The sequence below is a fragment of the Lithobates pipiens genome, unplaced genomic scaffold (genome assembly GCF_037356315.1).
Source record: "Lithobates pipiens isolate NorthernLeopardFrog02 unplaced genomic scaffold, aLitPip1_a1.2 Scaffold_18, whole genome shotgun sequence".
NCBI lineage: Eukaryota > Metazoa > Chordata > Amphibia > Anura > Ranidae > Lithobates > Lithobates pipiens.
In genome coordinates this window covers 130,721,137-130,741,224 of record NW_027507758.1, presented here as the reverse complement: position 1 = coordinate 130,741,224, position 20,088 = coordinate 130,721,137, and the positions used below count along the sequence as shown (strand labels likewise).

At 43.7% G+C, this 20,088-nt stretch overlaps 1 protein-coding gene across 1 annotated transcript in view; it reads right to left on the bottom strand.

The window, feature by feature from the left end:
• The window catches only part of FBLN7 (fibulin 7), a 143,464-nt gene that overhangs the window by 42,093 nt on the left and 81,283 nt on the right, over window positions 1–20,088 (bottom strand). The window contains exons 2-3 of the mRNA XM_077486118.1: window positions 14,873–15,041; window positions 4,945–5,115 (exon numbers count right to left, since the gene is read on the bottom strand). Coding sequence (XP_077342244.1) covers window positions 4,945–5,115; window positions 14,873–15,041 — 340 coding nt within the window. The remainder of the gene's footprint in view (window positions 1–4,944; window positions 5,116–14,872; window positions 15,042–20,088) is intronic.

Here is a 20,088-nt window from a genome sequence, read left to right as displayed (position 1 = left end):
GCAGTTAGGCGATTTCCCCACACCTCTGAAATTCCCCAAGCTATGATGTGAGCTGCAATCCTAAAGGGGATGTACAGTGGTTCTTTCCAAGGATATACAAAATCCCCCAGAGTATAGGTGGGTATGCAGGGGTATCAGACATACAAGGGAATCTGTTCTAGGAAATAAGAGATCCTCCAGTTGTTGGACAGTGGGTGCAAATTTGTTATTGTCCATCCAAATACGGCAGCTTACCTTAAGTCCCCTCATCACTTATTTTCTTATTTTCTTGTTTGGCAACAGTTGAGATTTACTTTTATTACAACACAAAATAAATTTAAATGTAAAAGCACACTTTCAAAATGCCTTGTTTGCCAGAGATATATAACAAATTGGAAATGTACTTAGTACCGTACATGCTTAAAGTATATGTAAATCCTCACTTTGTAAAACAACCCATTTAGTTTAAAATAGAAATGAAAGGAAAAGCATTAGTCTATAGTTATTAAAAAAAAACATTATAAACACCTTTTTCCCCCTTTTTATAAGTGATCACATAATCTCTGCTCTCAGCTGCATAAAAGCTAGGGGAGGAGAAACAGCGGTACACTGACCTTCCCAGTGAATACCTGTGCAAGGTGTTTGTCAAGACAAGGCTAATCATTAGAGGAGAGTAGGCTCAGTTCCTAGAATCGCTGGAGAACTGACAGCGCTGTGCTCTCATGCCTAGTGTGGTTAGTTTTTAATAGGAAAGCAGGGGGACTGGAAGGTATACCAGGGATTTCACAGTAACGAAGCAATATATAGACAATGGTATACTTTGTAGCCTCCCTAGCGGTATTCCCGAGTCTGGCTTGAGGTGAGATTTAATTACCATAAGGCCGCGTACACACGGGCGGACTGTTCGCCCAACCTTGTTCGGCAAACAGTTTCATCAAACAGTCCGCTCAAAATTTGCATGAGCGGACTTGCCCACACACGAGCGGACTGTTTGACGAACAAGGTTGGGCAAACAGTTCGCTCAACTTTTGAAATGAACGGACTCGCCCACGTAAGGCGGAGGCAAATCCGCCCATTTCGAGCGCGTGTACAGGTAGGCGGGGCCCGCGAAGGAGACGTCGCGGGCTCCGCCGCCTGGAATGGGCTTAAAGGGGAACCCCAACGCCGAAAAAAATCGGCGTGGGGGTTCCCCCCAAGTCCACACCAGACCCTTGTCCGAGCACGCTACCCGGCCGGCCAGGAAAGGGCCTCTCCTGAGCCGTACCAGGCCGCGTGCCCTCAACATGGGGGGTGCCTTGGGGAAGGGGGGGCCGCGCGGCCCCCCCACCCCAAAGCACCTTGTCCCCATGTTGATGAGGACAAGGGCCTCTTCCCGACAACCCTGGCCGTTGGTTGTCGGGGTCTGCGGGCGGGGGGCTTATCGGAATCCGGGAGCCCCCTTTAAGAAGGGGGCCCCCGGATACCGGCCCCCCACCCTATGTGAATGAGTATGGGGTACAATGTACCCCTACCCATTCACCTGTGAACTAAAGTACAATAAAAAACACAACACAGAGAAAAAATATTTTATTGCACAGCTCCGGGGGTCTTCCGTCTTCGGGGGTCTTCTCGCCGGACTCCTCCGCTATGTGTGTGTAGCTCTTTTGCTAGCGGAGGAGTCCGGCTTTCTTCCTCCCCGCCGCCGGCCTCTTCTCCCGACTTCGGGGGTCTTGTCCCCCTCTTCGGTTCTTCTGCCGGGCCACCGCGCCTGGTCCGGTGGCCCGGTCTTCTGTCGCCGTCTTCCGTTCTTCTGTCGCCGCCTTCGGTTCTTCTGCCGGGCCACCGCGCCTTCTTGTAGCTCTTTTACAGGCGGTGGCCCGGTCTTCTGTCGCCGCCGCCTCCTTCCGTTCTTGTTCTTCTTCTTGTTCTTCTTCTCCTGGAGATGTTGACTCGACGAGCTCTCCGGCCGGAATGCCAGGGACACGCTCCGCTGCCACTTATATAGTGACAATGGGGCGGTGTCACATGGTATATGTCACATGGGTTGGTCACATGGGTTGATGTCACATGGGGACTATGACATCGTAAGGGGGCGGGGTCACCATGTGACCAACCCATGTGACATATACCATGTGACACCGCCCCATTGTCACTATATAAGTGACCGCACAGCGCGGCTCTGGCATTCCGGCCGGAGAGCTCGTCGAGTCAACATCTCCAGGAGAAGAAGAAGAACAAGAAGAAGAACAAGAACGGAAGGCGGCGGCGGCGGCGACAGAAGACCGGGCCACCGCCTGTAAAAGAGCTACAAGAAGGCGCGGTGGCCCGGCAGAAGAACCGAAGGCGGCGACAGAAGAACGGAAGATGGCGACAGAAGACCGGGCCACCGGACCAGGCGCGGTGGCCCGGCAGAAGAACCGAAGAGGGGGACAAGACCCCCGAAGTCGGGAGAAGAGGCCGGCGGCGGGGAGGAAGAAAGCCGGACTCCTCCGCTAGCAAAAGAGCTACACACACATAGCGGAGGAGTCCGGCGAGAAGACCCCCGAAGACGGAAGACCCCCGGAGCTGTGCAATAAAATATTTTTTCTCTGTGTTGTGTTTTTTATTGTACTTTAGTTCACAGGTGAATGGGTAGGGGTACATTGTACCCCATACTCATTCACATAGGGTGGGGGGCCGGTATCCGGGGGCCCCCTTCTTAAAGGGGGCTCCCGGATTCCGATAAGCCCCCCGCCCGCAGACCCCGACAACCAACGGCCAGGGTTGTCGGGAAGAGGCCCTTGTCCTCATCAACATGGGGACAAGGTGCTTTGGGGTGGGGGGGCCGCGCGGCCCCCCCTTCCCCAAGGCACCCCCCATGTTGAGGGCACGCGGCCTGGTACGGCTCAGGAGGGGGGGCGCGCTCGCTCGCCCCCCTTTCCTGGCCGGCCGGGTAGCGTGCTCGGACAAGGGTCTGGTGTGGACTTGGGGGGAACCCCCACGCCGATTTTTTTCGGCGTTGGGGTTCCCCTTTAAGCCCATTCCAGGCGGCGGAGCCCGCGACGTCTCCTTCGCGGGCCCCGCCTACCTGTACACGCGCTCGAAATGGGCGGACTTTCCGAGCGGGAACAGTCCGCTCATTTCGAAAGTACAGCGGACAAGCCCACACACGGGCGGACTGTTCGCTCAAACACAGTTTCAGCGGACAGTTTTTCGGAATTTCCGAAAGACTTTGTCCGTCCAACTGTCCGCTGAAACTGTCCGCTGAAAGCCCACACACGAGCGGACTGTCCGCCCAAACACTGTTCAGCGGACAAGGTTGGGCGAACAGTCCGCCCGTGTGTACGCGGCCTAAGCGGTATTCCCAAGCCAAACTCGGGATCGCATCGCTGGATCCATGGAGGGGGTTACTTACCTTGTCCCCTGGATCCACCGATGTCTCCCCGATGTGATCAGTGAGCCGCCATGTCTCGCTCGGTCTGTGACAGTGCTGAGCTCCATTCCCTGCGAGCACTGCGACGCACGGGGACGGAGTTCGGCACCAAATACAAAAAGTAAAAAACACAGTATAGATACAGTATACTGTAATCTTACAGATTACAGTACTGTATCAAATAATTACACATCCCTTTTGCCCCTAGTGGTTTGTCCAGTGTCCTGCATGCAGTTTTATATTATAAATACTGTTCTTTATGCCAGGAAACTGGAAATTGTCCATAGCAACCAAAAAATGTCCACTTACATCAAAAGTGGTTATAGACCAGCTAGAAAACAGCGATAATAAATTAGAATCACTTGCAGAATTGAGCAATAGTAATTTGTGGGGAAATTCATCATCAAACACTAAAAGTAATGACAGCGACAATTCTGCAACTCAGTGTTTTTGATTTGATTACATTATTGAATAATTTTTATTATTATTATATTATTATTTGATTATTTGTTATAACATGATCCGATCGGACTTTGTCCGATTGTGTGTAGAGAATTCCGATCGGACAAAGTGCCACGCATGCTCAGATCAAATTCCTAGACCAAAGCTATTGGCTACTAGCCTGAACGTAGTCCCATCGTAATGAAATAACGTCATCACGTTACGTACGATTGGATTTTCCGACAACTTTGTCCGACCACGTGTATGCAACACAAGTTTCGGACAAAATCCGACAGATTTTGTTGTCAGAAAGTCCGACCGTGTGTACAAGGGCTTAGACTCTTGTTTGGATGGATTTAAGTGAATTATTTCTAAGAATTACAGGCCTACAATATAAAACGCCAAATTTCCATACAAAATAATTGTACCGCTTTCAGCACCTAAAATCTGAAATAGTCATACCGCCAGGGAGGTTAAATTCTTCTTCTTTCATCTTCTGAAAGACCTGAAGGGCCTAGTATGGATTTTGAGGGGGATCCCCGCTCCATTTTTTTTTTTTTGGGCACGGGGTTCCCCTTAAAATCCATACCCCACCTGAAGGGCCTGGCATGGAATTTCGGGGGACCCCCACACATTTTTTTTTATCTTAATTTGTGCAAAAAGCCTTAAAAAAAAACATACTAGTGAGCCAGCGTAAAAAAAAAAAGCATGATAATCGAAAATGGGAAATTGTGCTGTATTACAGGCGCAAATGCTTTGTGAATACAAAAACAGTCGTTGCGCATCGGCGTGTGCCGCAACTCATGGAGCAAACCGTTTGTAAATCAGCCCCTTCCTCTTTAAGTGAATCTGTATCATTGAGAAAAAAGACGTAGCTAGCAGCTGTGTAAACTCTGTAAAAATTGACTTCAAGAGTCCATCTTTGTTCTTTCTGCCTGGATAATGACATCATCCCTCCTTTCCTGATTGGCTTATTTATTTTCTACTGGCACAGGTTAATTGAAGAATATAGTTCACAAATATATTTTAGTTGAGTAATTAGCTTGAAACTTATACTTCCTTTATTAAATTAAACATTTATTATATTTTTTGCATAATTATGTAAGGTGTTAATAACAAATTTCAATGTAAACCTTTGCAGTAAGGATCATCATCAGTCCAGCTTCCATTCTGTTGACAGAGCCTGCTACTGGGACCAATAAGCTCGTATCCAGAGTCACATGTGTAATGGACTTCATGATCTGCAAGATATTTAGACCCAAACTTTTTTCCATTTTCAGGATCTTCCAGTGCTGGGCAAGTAACTAAAAAAAAAAAAAAAAATCATACAAAACATTAAGTGACTTGCGTTTCAAGAGCAAATCTGTGTATATGGGTTCTTCAAAATATGCAACAAATTATAAGCTTTGATCACTATTTTTTCAAAATAATGATATAATTTAGTCCAAAAATAAACAATAATGTATAACAAAAGCTGCAGATTATTGTGTTAAATAATTATTACAAAGAACACAGACCTTTCCTCATCTTCATAACCCATACTCACTATCAGATTTTCTGATGATTTTACCAAAACCATGTAGTGCAATCTGATAGTGTGTATGGGGCTTTAGATAAGTTACTCTCTAAGTGCTATACATTGGTATGATTTATATGGCCTTTTAGGGGAAGTGGCTTCTGTGCATTTATTTGGAGGGTAAGTGGTGCAGGCAGTAATGGACCATGCCAAAGGCAGAGGAGACACCTGCCTTAAACTGGTCTTTCAGCAAATTCTGTGTATTCTGCAAGGCTGGGCTTTCATTTCTAACTTAGTGATCACTATTGGTTTTAATAAAAAGCTTTTAATTTTAATTAAAGTGTTTGTAAAGTCACTAAAACCACCAAAACCACTGCACAGAGCAGGCAAGTATAACGTGTTTGTTATTTTTAACATGTGTAGCACTCAACCCCTGAGAGACCGATGAGAATATGCTCAAGTCTCCCTTGCCAGTACAGAAGCCTCCAGTAACATGTACAGTGCACACAATACAGATTCAACCTAGGGGATATCTTTTTAGAATTTATTTCTGAATAACTTGAAAAGGAGAGAGCTTTAGGATCACAGGATACTCCAACAAAAATAATAGCAATCAATAGGAGAACAATGATCACACTAAATCTTCATAACTGCAGTCACACAAGAAGGTCCCCAAACTAGGTCCTACTCACAGTATCCCAGTGTCACGCTTACCCCTAATGCGGGTGGTCAGACACTATAGCTAGCTTCTGTGTTCTTCATCTATAGCAGCTCCCTTTCCCATAAGGCAAGCAGGCCTACCTCTACTCAGCTGCCCCCAGGAATTATACACAATGCTACCACACCAGGGCATGCACAAACTGAGCAAAGCAAACAGGTACTTGTGGCTGGCAGCCAGGCAGAGTGGTAAAATGACAGTCCAGGTACAGTGGAGGTGAGGTTCCGAATACTCGGGGTCAATTCATAGACAAATGCAGGCAGAGAATAGTCTATATCCAATGTGATCAATGAGGAAATCCAATCTAGCAGAGCAGGGCAGACAAACAAGGATCCTAGAACACAATTTACATGCTATCACAAGCATGATACTGCAGGCTTGGGTGTCTTAAATTATGTTTAGTCTCCAGCCAGAGACTGACCACATCTATAGCCTTGCAGGTAAAAGGGCAGAGAGAGTGTATCACAACCAAAACCAGGACACTGGAATGAGACCAGGAGCTGTTAAAGAACAGGAGCATTTATATGCTCCTGACACCTGGAAGCTGTACACCACTTAGCTTTCACCAGGAGATCCTGCTCCAGACCAGGACTTCTGCCAGTGCCTCTTACACTGATCCTTTACCAATCATCCCCAGGCCCTCAGCCCAGGTCCTGCTGAGGCTCAGATTGTTGCAACAATCCTCTTTGCAATTTTCTCCAGGCCCTCATCCTAACTCTTGTTGAGGCCCAGATGGCAATCCTCGACTTAGTAAAGCTGCCTCCAAAGGCAGAAGCCCCAAGATAACTGGAACCCTCCTGGCAGAGAACAAAACACTCGGAACTGGCCACCCAAACATTTATTACCTCCCCAGCCACCTTTTGTGTACCTCCTTTTAATGGATTGGCTGGACATGATAAATATTCATACTGGTCATTTGACACTCCATGCCCTGTGTTCTGGGAGCGTCTTCGAGAAGCAGGTGGGAGAAATCCAACACCCAGCTGGGAAAACCTGACCAGACAAAAACAATCAATTGCTACAGTGAAGCCAAAAACTAAAATTAGCCTAGCAGCCTAACTAGAGGAGGGCACTACACATGTAAGCCAAAAGCTCAACTCCAGGCTGCTTTTAAATGCACCAATGCATTGGGGTCCTGCAAGACTACATGGGTCAAATGCCCATTTGGCAAGGGGGCAAGGAAATAAGTACAAATATTTACATTATACCTTGCTACCCCCACTCTCCACTGCTGTCACATGCTCTAGGTTTTGGAATGGTCCTCGCCATCCTCCCATGCAGAACTGCAGGACTTGCATTGTGCGTAAAAACATCAGAAAGCTGTGAGCATCCAGGCAATGAAGTGAAGTAGCTGTAGCAGAAGCCCACAAAAGTGAGTAATAAAGTAAGTATTTGGACTTATCTTCCCTTCCACCTCACTAGCCAAATGAGCATTTAATTTATGCAGTGTGGGGAGGGGTCCCATTGCAATGATACATTTAAAAGCCCTGAATTGGGCTTTAAATAATACGTATTTGTTTTGTAGCACCACATTAAAATGCTTTGCACCAGAAACATTATTTTAGTATTTTTATTAAAGGGATCAATCACAGAATAAAATGTGGTATTTTGATGAGTTAAAAGGTACCATAGAGTAGAGCTACACGATTCTGGGAAAGATGAGAATCACGATTCTTTTGCTTAGAATGAAGATCACGATTCTCAAAAACATTTTTTTTTTAAAGATTTGCAATCCCCCCACATAGGGGCATGCTAAGGGTTGTAGTCCCCCATAAACCAGAATCATGCTGGGGGGTTATAGTCCCCCATAAGCCAAAATCAGTCATGCTGGGGGTTATAGTCCTTAGTACCTCCTATAGGGCCTTATGGCAGTCAGTCTTCAGGTAGTTTATATTGCCCCATATAGGGCCATAATCCCCATACAACAGTAATGCTGGGGGTTGCAGTGCCCCATAATATAGAATCAGCCATGCTGGGGGTAGTAGTCCTCTGTACACAAGCCTCATTACTTAACAACTCACCATATAGTCCACTCCAGTCCTTAGTACTGTATGTCACCACCCCTCTAGGATCAGCCATGCCGGGAGTTGTAGACCAACATCACAGTGCGCACTCACTGCTGTTTCCCGGCCACTGTACCCGCCCACGCCCAGGCAGCGGCACGCTGCATCACGTGCTGCATCACGCGCTCCGATGAATGACGTCAGTTACGGTGGCTGACGTCAGTTCCGATATCCGTCATTTGCGTTCCACGCTAGTTACATGGAACTGGCAGCGCTAAACGAAAATCGCAGTTTATCCAGACATTAGATCGTGTTGGGGGGGTGAATCGAGATCGTGATCTTTTTGCGATTAATCGTGCACCTCTACCATAGAGCAGAGAGTTGGCTCACTACTTGTAGAGATACTCACGAGTGATTCGACTTTACATGGGCAGCCTGGAAAACCCACATACATGATACTAGGCTTGTGCAATTCGTTTTGTAATGAATCGAAATTCGGCCAAATTTTGCATCTTTGTATCCGAATGTCTGAATAAAAAAAAATTACGAATAACAACGAATATGAAAGAAATATAACAAATGAATTCGACATGATTCGGTAATTCTTTAAAGATCTAATGAAACAAAAGGTCAGCTCAAAGTAAATCTTATAGTCCAATCAGCTAATTCATTTTGTGCCGGAGGATGGATTACTGGCAAAGTGCATTCCTGAGAACTGAGTTAGAAGGGTGTTGTATTGTATTTGAGCCGAGGAGAAGAGACGTTGTCATTGTGTGTGTTAAAAGATTCAATAAACAAACGACTTTCCAAACTACGAATCATTATCATGAATGTCTATACATACATAAATAGCGAATTTCAACAAATACGAACAAATGAATTCGACACTCTACGAATAATAACAAATAATCCGAAAACGTATTAACGTAACATAACGAATATAACAGAACGAAATGATGTATTTTACGAATGACAACGAACCGAAACTAATCAAAATTTTCCATTGTACACAAGTCTACATGATACAATTATGGCCTCATCTGGACGTTGCATTACTTACGTTAGTGGATCCTTCCTTGGGGAGACTTGTCCAGGCGAACCATCCTTCAGCAACTACAGGCTCTACCCAATAAACTAATAAATCCGGTGAGAACTATTCCACATGCTTTCTTCTCCTTCCCTATCTTCTTTTTCCTACTATTTCTTTTCACCCCTCTTTTTTGATTGTTATGTATTTTTTGCTTTGTTACATCCTTAGGATACCTGAGTATTCACCTTTGAGCTACCTGCACAGTCACCAGGTTTCTGACCGACCTAGGTACTTCAAGTTCACTTATGATGTTTACATTATGGAAGCCATATATGCAATGACTCTATATCTAAAGCTTATGAACACCCTACCCCCTTCCAGTTTGGAAGGGAGGCCTGTCCATATAGATCGAATGTCTGGGACAGGAAGGGTGCCTCTCTGGTTATTACAAGTAGATATGTTTCCCTGTTGATATGGTTGTCGGCACTCAGACCAAGCTAAATGTACCCCCTGTATCCCCCGTTCCCCGCCCCCTTTTTCCCTTTGTCCCTACCCCTATTCCCCCCCCCCCCATTAATGTGACCTTCTTGTGATGTAAAATTGTTTATACAATTTGAAAATGAAAATAAAGATTATTTTAAAAAAAAGGTACCATAGTTCCCAGGTGGAATAAAAAAAATTGGTACCATAATGCTTAAAATCCTGGCTCTCTTTCATAGTGCTCATGACTAAATCACACTAGTTTTATTACATAACAACACTTTCACCATCCCGTTCAATTTTCCAAGAACCGGAAGGTGGTATTCTTAGGGCTGTGCTATAATACAGAACATAGATTCACACTGCTTGTTGCAATATGACATTTTTTAATAGCCCTTGTTTATGTGTCATCTGAGGACAAGGATTTTTTACTAATTACAAAATTCGTTATTATGACTAATATTTTCTCTGTCCAATCCAGACAATATAAATGTCAACTGAAATATCTTTTAGACTGTCTTTAAAAAAAAAAGTCCTTTAATATTTGTTTTATTCATTAAGCAAGCCTGAGAAAAGAAATCAATATTGTTTTATTGCATTTTTATTGCAGCTCAAGCAGCTAAAAACATTCATAGGGCTGTGCAGCCATTAGCAATCATCCAAAACAATGGAAATGTAACAATCAATAAGACTTCACCTATCATCAGTTTAGTGCAGCTAGAACAAAGAAAGCTTGCTGCTGACTGCTTAAATAGATTGCTGTTCTTTGCCAGGTGCTGCTTGTTTTATTACAGTGGAATCCAAGCCTAACGTTGATTATTCTGAAAAATGTTACCTTCCACCACCTCTTACCTGCCCTGCCTACCCTGTGTAAAAAAGATCTGCACAACTTTATGCATTTAATTCTATGGTGCACTGTATCCTTAGCATCATGGCTTACAATGATATAAATAATAAAGGGTTAGCAGCAGGATGGATGCATTCTAATGACAGCTGCACTTTGTTAACTCCCTTCATGATCAGTGGGGTCATTGAAGCCGGGCCGGTGCTTGACTATTTTGCACCCTAGGCAAGACTAACACACATGCCCCCCCCCCCGGCCTGGTGGGGGGGGGGGGGTCGCTAGTCTTGCCCAGTGCGCGGGTGACTACAACAGGGTACAGGGTCAGACAGAGCAGACTCACCGGGCAGTATAGTTTCACCTATGTCTGGAGACCTGATTTGCCCGCCTTGTCCGGCTCCCCACTGTCCTTCTGCGTTTTCTCAGGTGCCCACCTCATCTGGCTCCCCACTGTCCTTCTCCACCTCCTCAGCTGTGCCCGACTCATTCTGCTCCCCACTGTCCTCCTCTGCCTCCTCAGCTGTGCCCGACTCATTCCGCTCCCCACTGTCCTCCTCCGCCTCCTCAGCTGTGCCCAACTCATTCTGCTCCCCACTGTCCTCCTCTGCCTCCTCAGCTGTGCCCGCCTTGTCTGTCTCTCCACTGTCCTCCTCCCTCTTCTCAGCTGTGCCCACCGGATATTCTTCAGCCCCTCATGGTCAGGCTAGAGGGGAAGTCAGCAGCCATGGCTGCACCCCCTAGGCAGCAGTGCACCCTAGGCAGCTGCCTAGTTTGCCAACCCTGCATTGAAGCCTAGATGCCAAAACTAAATTTAGCAGCATTAGAGTGCATCAGTTACCTTGACTAACTATATTGCTACTTTTCTGACTAATATAAATGAGTATACAGTAGCAGAGAGTACAAAGAGTTGCAAGAGAGGTACTTAGTGGTACGCGAGCACAGCGGTGCTATGTAACAGTCTGTGGGACCAGACCAAAGGCCTAGGCTTGAGATCTGAGCCATAACTTTTGTGTTTTGAAGAATGGGGGATACCCCTGTAAGGGGGAAACCTTTTATTCTGGGGAACATTTTACTTTCTTCTTTAAATAAAAGTGAGCAAAAACAGGTATACAGTATTTTCTGGCTGGAGTGAACTCACTGTAGACACACTACACCTTGAGTGAAATGCCCACATATATCCAAGTGGTGCCTGGATATGGGCAAGACAGCAATGGAATTCTTTCAGATCCTCACTCCAAACCGTGAGTCTATGCCGAGAACATTTTTGTGCTCTACAGAGGGGGTCTCCAAAGTCCGGCCCATGGGCCACATCAGACCTATTGAACATATTATCTGGAGAGCAGCTCATTCAGACACTTGCACTGCTAATCTGTTGCCCTTTTCAAACTCTGCAGCTGTCGGCAGTATTCGACAAGTCCAAGCAAGCAGCAGACAAAGCCGCTCCCCAAACCCCCGATGCTGTGCTTTGGAGTTGGTTGCTGGGACCGCCAGGGTCCCAACAACCAATGATGTCATCAGTGCAGCACCTCTCGGCTCCCAGGTCCCAGCTGCTGTTTACATTATTGTTCCTTCTGCCTGCAGCCTGCTTGTGTAGCAGCAAGGCTGGAGCTGAAAGGTGTAGGAGACTTTACTGTGCTGTTACCAAGCCACACAGTACATAAGGACAGCAGTGTATGAGACAAAGAGGCAAAAGGGGGCAATGTGCTGCACATAAATGTGCCACTCTGATGAGCACACAGATATGGGAGAAACTCTGATGGGGACATGGATATGGAGAAGATGCTGATGCGAAACACAGACATGAGAGAGACTCTGATGGGAAAACAGTTATGGAGGAGACTCTGATGAGGCCACAGATATGGGGGAGACTCTGATGGGGACATTGATATGAAAGGAGACTCTGATAGGGACACAGATGTGCGGAAAGGCTCTAATGGGGACGCAGATGTGCTAAAAAGCTCTGATGGGGACACAGGAGAACAGAATTGCTCCGTCTGGGACACAAATGTGCATAAAGGCTCTGATGGGGACACAAATGCGGGGAAGACTCTGATGGGGACACAAATGTTGAAAGAGACTCTGATGGGGACACAGATGTGGAAGGAGACACAGAAAACTGGAAGTTGTTTGTCATTGTGGGATTTTAAAGGCAAAAGACAAGCTTATAAATGGGAAAAATTGTGCTTAGTGAGCTATTAAGTTGATTATATGACACAGCAACAGGACTCATAAATGTGTGCACATCATATAAACAGATAAATAACAAGAATGTTGCACTGTCAAAATTGTGATATAGTGACAGTAATAGTAATCATTCCTCAATATAATGATATGAAAGGATATAAACCATTAAAGTCCATTACACAATCCAAAAGACATTATATCAATGTCAAAGTGATAAGAGTCTCCAAACACCAGCAGATCCTTAGGTGAAAAAATAGTGATGTCCTTCCAATTAATGACAGATGTAACGCCTCTTGCTCCCCATGGGATAGATAAGACAAAAATATCTTCTTACCATACAGATATTAAGACCTTTCAAGGCCTGTATACGCGTTAGTGAGTATTCACCCCTCACTTCAGGTGTAAACCAGCTTAACTGTTCAGCCAATGATGCATATAACGGTCTCATAGGAGCCTCTGACCAAGACAAGCTTACAATTAAAATTATGAAGTTTATTGTGCAGTAACAAAATCTCTCATTAAAATCGGTTTATTTAGACTATTCCATATTGGATAAAAAAAATCTTGTTTACAGGAGAATTCGATTTATTTTCTCAGAAAAAGTCCTGCTTACAATAAATATACTTATGATCCAACATTACATATATTCGGATTAGCATATTCAGTTATTTCTTTCTGCAAGCTCAACACGTTTTCTGAAATCTATCCACTTCATCAGGAGCTTAATAACAGGATATTTAAATATTTTTCTGAGTGCACAACAACATGGAGAAGAGCAAACCATGACCCCAACGGGGAAGTAAAACCAAGAGGGAAACCTCAACCAAGGGAACAACGCTCAGGAAGAACCCACACAGGTAGAATAGATTGTGGATGGACCAAACTAGTAGCATTATAAAATTATTTTATGTAAACATAGACATCTGATAAAAGTTTCTCTAAATGTGCTTTCAAGAGCCCGCAAATCAGAGTCTCTGTAAGACCACTTAGAATTCTAGTGAAGTCTACAGCCAAAAATCAAGATCTCATCAGTGGTTGACACATTCCATAATTCCTTTGTGTAAGTTTATAAATTCATTTCTAAATAACATTTTTTTTGGCCTGCAAATTCTTGTAATTTCTATATGACTCTCATACTCAAAAGTTTGGAGACCGCTGCTCTTCAGTAAGGAGCTGTTAAACTGTGGAAGTGCAGCTTGTGAGGCAGGTCATATGCCTGAAAGCCAAGAGCCCCCTTAAAGAGGCAGTGCTCTTGTGCAAAAGTGCTCAGGTTTGTGTAGAATAGTGACTGTGAAGATGTGGCTTGTAAAGCACATAGATAAAGTGAAAGGTGACTGGATGTCACCGCCTGTGCAAGCAGATGAACAGGCAACAAAATCTGCCAGTTTGGGAGTCTGCCATAGACTGGGGTAAGCAGCATTTGGCAGCTTTGACACCAGCTCCAGAGAGAGTGAAACCAGCAGGCCGTGCTGTGGAAAGGCTGATTGTCCTGGCAAAGGTGACGGGTGCTGTTGCCCATGGCATTGAGGGTGCGATTCGTACTGCTGACTTTATATCATGGAGAGTGTCAAACCAGGATCATGGAAAGAGGCATTATGAGGAGTGGATACAGCTGGTCTGATCTAAATAACTTAATGGTGTGGAGTACCAAACTGATAGTATTCCTGGTACCTGGAACAGCTGAGAGATTGATGGTGAATCACACACCCGGCAGTGCTCTGAGAGAGCATCGGGCTGTGGTGTTGACTGCTTCTAGCTGGAATGATGCCCCTTTAAGAAACACAACCTCTAGGGCTTCAGTAAAGGAATCTCTCCTGACATCTTGAATAACATGAAGGTCTCCAGGAAGGTCTTGAGTATGGAGTTGGGAATTCCTTTTTGTGACCTATATGTTCAAGGAAATGCTTGAACTCCTAAATGCACTGCCTCGGTCAGATGAGCTGGTACTGTGGAGTACCCTTACTAAGGTATTGCAGGCTGTATTGGGCAAATATGGTCAAAACTGGAACTGTCTGATACAGCGGCTATTAATGTATTTGAAAGTTGCCTCACACTTCCCTGCCATGTTTTCTGATACCTTTGTGTATGGAAGGGACTCTAGAGCAGGGGAAGGCAACCTGGGGCTCTCCGCTGTTGCAGAACTACAAAATCCAACATGCCTCTGGGAGTAATTCTAACTGCCAGCCTTGAAATGCCTCATGGGAACAGCGGGAGGACCCCAGGTTGCCTACCCCCTGCTCTAGAGAACGGTTGCATAAGCCTAAAGTATATATATATGTAGATACTAACCTGCTGGTGCTGGTGCTGCATCTGGGCTAGCTTTAATGACAGTATTTTGTAAGTTATTTAGTCGGCTCTTCATGATTCGGATTCCTTCTGCAAACCTTGTTTCTTGTCCTTTTAAGAACTGTTGCATCTGTCGAATGGCAGCTAAGAGTTGCTGCTTGTTGAGGCAGTTCTGTGATCAAAAACAATATTTTAGAACAGTATACTATACCATACTGACACATGTGAAGTTTTTTATGTTATTTAAAGAAAATATATTAGCAAGCAAAAAAGACATACAACAGCTGATTATATTAAATAATATATTTTCACAAGTTACGTCAGTCTGAATTACTGTTAAGTTGGCCACACATCACATGCTTTGGTCTATCATATTAAAAAAAATTAGCAAAAGATATTTAGGGTGAAGACCTTCCCAATTAAAGGCATTTCAATTATTCAGAAAAAAACATCACATTACACAGCTGGTGAATTTTATTAATGTCACAGGTCAAATAATGCCTAAGTGGTTAGCTTTCTAGCAATACTCTTGAAGTGGCCACTATTAGTATTTCCGAGCAACGTTCAACCTGACAGCATTTTGTAAAGTTACTCTCTGTATGTAAAAGGCACTACAATTTATTATTTTCATCCAACTTTTCAATTCTTTCATTCACTCAATATTATACATCACATTTGTCGAATTTGCTTAAATAAAGTAAATAAATAATAATAAAAATAATTAAGTAAAATGGACGATGACTATGTGAAAAAGGCAGTAACTCATGGTGGCCAAATAAATGTTTGAGATGATTATAGTGTACAGTGAAATCTGCGCTGATTTGTTACTGTACTTTGCCTTTTGATGAAATTATGCTCTTAAGTTTGGAAATAAACCTGTGTTTGCCCATGCAGGGAAAAGCAACAAGTTACATTTGATAGCAGCCTCAACAGCTGCTTGCTCTGCTGGCCATGTTTTTTTCGGGCTTGTCTGAAGAGTACCGCTCTCTACTGGACAAAACATATAAAAATGGAACTGAATCTAGGTCAAGAGCTTTTTGGGGACCGAACTGATAAGATGTAAGCTGCCACTCTGCTGGGATACCAACTCTTGTTGGAGCCCCATTGAGATTCCAAGGGGTATGGACTTATGTCGTCTGTCATGGATTTACTATTGTGGATTATTGCTACCAAATTAAGAATTTACTGCCAGTAATTGCAAAGGACTTTTGATGGACTTTACTACCTAATTAGGTATGGCTACCTCTTGGGCACTACAAGAGGGCCACTTACAGAACTTTGACATGAATGTGCATTGGAGATGTCTTGGAAAACCGTTTCTTTGTTACTTTCACTACTTTAGTAAAAGAACTTTGTTGTTCAGTTCAATTGCTTGGTCTGAAGTCATGAAAAGGGTGCATGCATCCCATATCAAAAGATCAGGACTAAATCAGGGGATGAGAGCAGTTAGAGACGATACAGTACAGAGGTCTAACAAGCAGAGAAACTGTCCTAAGGAGGGTATATTGCCATTGATAAGGACTGCCGCAATTGTGTCAAGTGTATAAGCAGCCAACCTGCCAGAAGGCAGGTGACATTGCATGGAAGACGGAGTCTCTGGTAATGAAGGATGTTGATGCTTGGCCCTTTTACCAGTGACCAGTTCTTTACATACTGGGACCGTCCTCACGGCACGGAGTTCCTAGGGACCTTGCCCAGGGAGGAGAAAAAGCACGGGTTTATGAGTGCTGAGCTTCCTACATCCCTTAGCAACATAAAGACCATAGTCACTGGAAGTGAAGTGATGAGACTGCTGGGTTGGTAGAGACTGGTACAGGCTCCACGGTACCAGCTCAAAAATGCCACACACCTGGGGAGAGGTGAAGTTAAACAGAAGTTTGTCCATAGATTACAAAGGGTCTGTCAGGGCTGAGCTCAGCCCTTCCTTCCTCTGAGCTGGCCGATCAGCTGTCGGCTAATTGCCAGCTCCCATCTCTCCTCAGTGACTCACTTGTTGATGATATCCTGCTTGCCAGTCCTGCCTACTTAAGTCGTCCAGCCCAGATGATCTCTGCCTTCACCTTGGTCAACAGCACATAGACTACCTCCTGCGTTTCTGTTAAAGACTTGCTTGGCTGACATTCCTTCTGGCTCCAGATCCTGCTTGCTGTTCCACTATGGTGATCTCTTGTTTTCTGACTTTCTGGCTTATCTGACTATCCGTTCCGGTTACCAAACCTTGGCTATGTTTTGACTACATTTGTTCCATTTACTTTTATTATTAAACAAGTGTGATTTAACTGTACTTCTGTCTCAGTCTGATTCATGGTTTCTGACAGTCTTCATGTGTGTTTTCGAAGGAGACTTTGGATGACAAATGTACATCACTGCTATCTGAGGAACATGTCCCATAAAGTCTCCAAAATGTTATGACAAAAAGAAGATAAAATGTAATTTATAGGAGTGGTAATGTTAAGTCTGATGTATTGCATGCTATTCAATGGTGCTGTCTATTGGCTAGCCATTGTAGCGCCCATTGGTTAAAGTTATAAGACACATTGAGTACGCTTGAGTAGACTGTTCTTCAATGCCATTTTAAGACTAGCATAATATAAAAAAAAAAAGAAAAAAAAAAAAAAGAAGCTAAAACTCAGTGACAAGCTTAGTAGTTCATAGAAACAATTCCCTTTTATTGCTCTGTAGTCTGCTATAGAAAAAAGAAATATACATTTCTCATTGTTATGGGTAATGCACATTATTGATAATCTAATACCTGTGCTGTTATCACAGGCACAGCCACAATAGAGTTTAGAACCCTCAGCAAAGCAGAGATGTCAACCTGGGTCAACAGTAAAAGGTGATAAGGAAAAGGCACATTCCTTGTCAATAACTAGGTGTTGCTAAATTTCTTAAGGGGACGAGGCTAATGTGCACTGTAAAAACGTAAACTACAAATGTGCACAGTAAAAAAAAGATAATATGTAGACATGGGAGGTTGTACAATTGTACAATTAAAAACAGGCAAGAAAAACCCAGGAAAATACAGAAAAACAATACCTGCTCATGTTCCCATCTGCATCAGATTACAGAGCTGCTGCAGGTAGCACTTTCTTTATCACGTTGGCTTTAGGAAGCTTTCATCACATCAACTTATCAAACACACTGCAAGATCTTTATGAGTCATAACACTACAAATGCCGACTTTGAACAAGGGAAAAAATTAAAAAAATATATTTTATTATAACATTTAAAATATGAAAGGAGTCTAGAATTTTTTATCCTGTTTTGATGGGTTGGTTAAATATAAGTCAAGTATTAGATGACTGCAGATTGTTAGCATTGTCAGCAAAGAGGTTTTTTATCTAGGTTTATTGAATAACTGGTTCCACCTGCTATTGGTTTTGGTTTCAGATGCCATGCATGATATAGCTCTGGGTGGCCCCTATCCATCTGGCCTATATGTCAGATATGAAAAGAAGATCACAGAACTTAAGTAATGAAAACAGACTAAGATAATACATTTCTTCAGTAGCAAAAAGCTCATCACTTTCATGACTTATCACTATAATTCCTCCGCCATATGTTCTTTTGTTTTAGATACCCAGCTACCTCCACTAAATTCTAAGCCTGGGATAGATTAGAAAGAAAAATGGCCACAAGCACTGCTATGTTGCTGCTTAGTCTGATAACAAAGGGGTGACTGGTCCAATTAGTGCCCATAAAGGCCATTAACATCTAATTAAAGTGTATGTAAACACAAAATATATTTTTCCCTATGTTTGGCATTTTGAATCACAATATACAGTTTTTTGTTTTTTTTACAGTACACCTAAAGACAAAAAAAATTCCTGATGAAAAGCCTCACCATCAGGCACACAGAAAAAAGTAAAACAAAATTTAGTAGAGTAAGTGCTAGCAACATTGTGCCAACCGTCAGGCTAATGTGCATGCTCCTAAATGTGCACATGCTGTCCTAGTAGGCTGTGTCCTACACATGCAATGTTGCCCACGAGCACATCACAGTGTACATGTGGGCATGCCATCTGGTGCCAAGTGAGTTATTTAAACCCAAGCTCTGCACAAAATCATTTGTGAATGGTCTTTCAGGCCTGTGCTCCTGATCCTGAAATTAAGCCAACCATAGATAGAGCAAAATTCAGCCAGTTCAGCCAGAACCAGACACATTTTGATCCATCTATGGGCAGGCTGGTTGTACTGTAGTTAATCTATCAATCAAATTCAGTACAACCAGCTTGTCAGATTTTTTGTTCAATCACAGCCGGTGGCTACAGACTCCAGCAGTAATCATTGCATTCTGATGGCTTGGAAACTCTCAGTGTCAGAATACAATAGCGCAGTGGGAGGGATTCTCCCATCAATGCTGACTGTGTTGATGGGGAAATCAAGCAATTTTCTTTCCTTCAACCCATGTTTGAAGGAAACACAATTGCGTAATATATGACTTCCTTTACACTGACCTTGTTATTGACCCGGCTTTCACCTGTCCTGTTTTGGATTATCCTTGCCTGCCTATGTTTGCTGCCCATCTTTGTCACGAACTCAGTCTGGATTTCTGACCAAGATTAAACCCATCATCTTTGTACCTTGCTGCCTGCACGATAACAACCTCTGTCTATTGCTAATTCTGAAACTGTCTATTATTCAGTGCCTTCTTGCTCAGCTGTTACTGGACCAGGCTTGTGTCTCAACTGCCCTTATACCTGAGCTTGATGTATTCACAGTGTACCACCAAATGTACATCTGCCCATCTGATGCCAGAGCTCCCAAGTTCCAGTCTTCAGAGTCTGTGCCCTGGCACTTGGGCCTTTCCGTCACCCTTTCAGACCATGTCTCAACCTCCAGGAGTGGTGCACGGACAGGAACTGTGCAGAAGGCCATCCTTCCAGTTATGGTACTACCTTAATATTTTGTGGCACAGGAAGTGTGGGGAACTTTCCTCAATGGAGTAATAGACAAAACCTAACCTAAATTTAATTTTTTTTCCTGGTCTATCAAAAATTGAAGAAAAAAAATGGCTGGAGTAAGGGTTAATCACATGCAGGTTTTGACAAAGAAAGCAAGGTCAATATGCATTTATGAACATTTTATTGACTTATAAGGTAAACTGCCACCCACTGATATACCAAGGCTAAAAAACATATATCACTGCTATCTTCTATAGTGAGACCTATTTGTAACTCATCCCTTCAGTGTCTACTTATTGGTGTGTGCATCTGCCA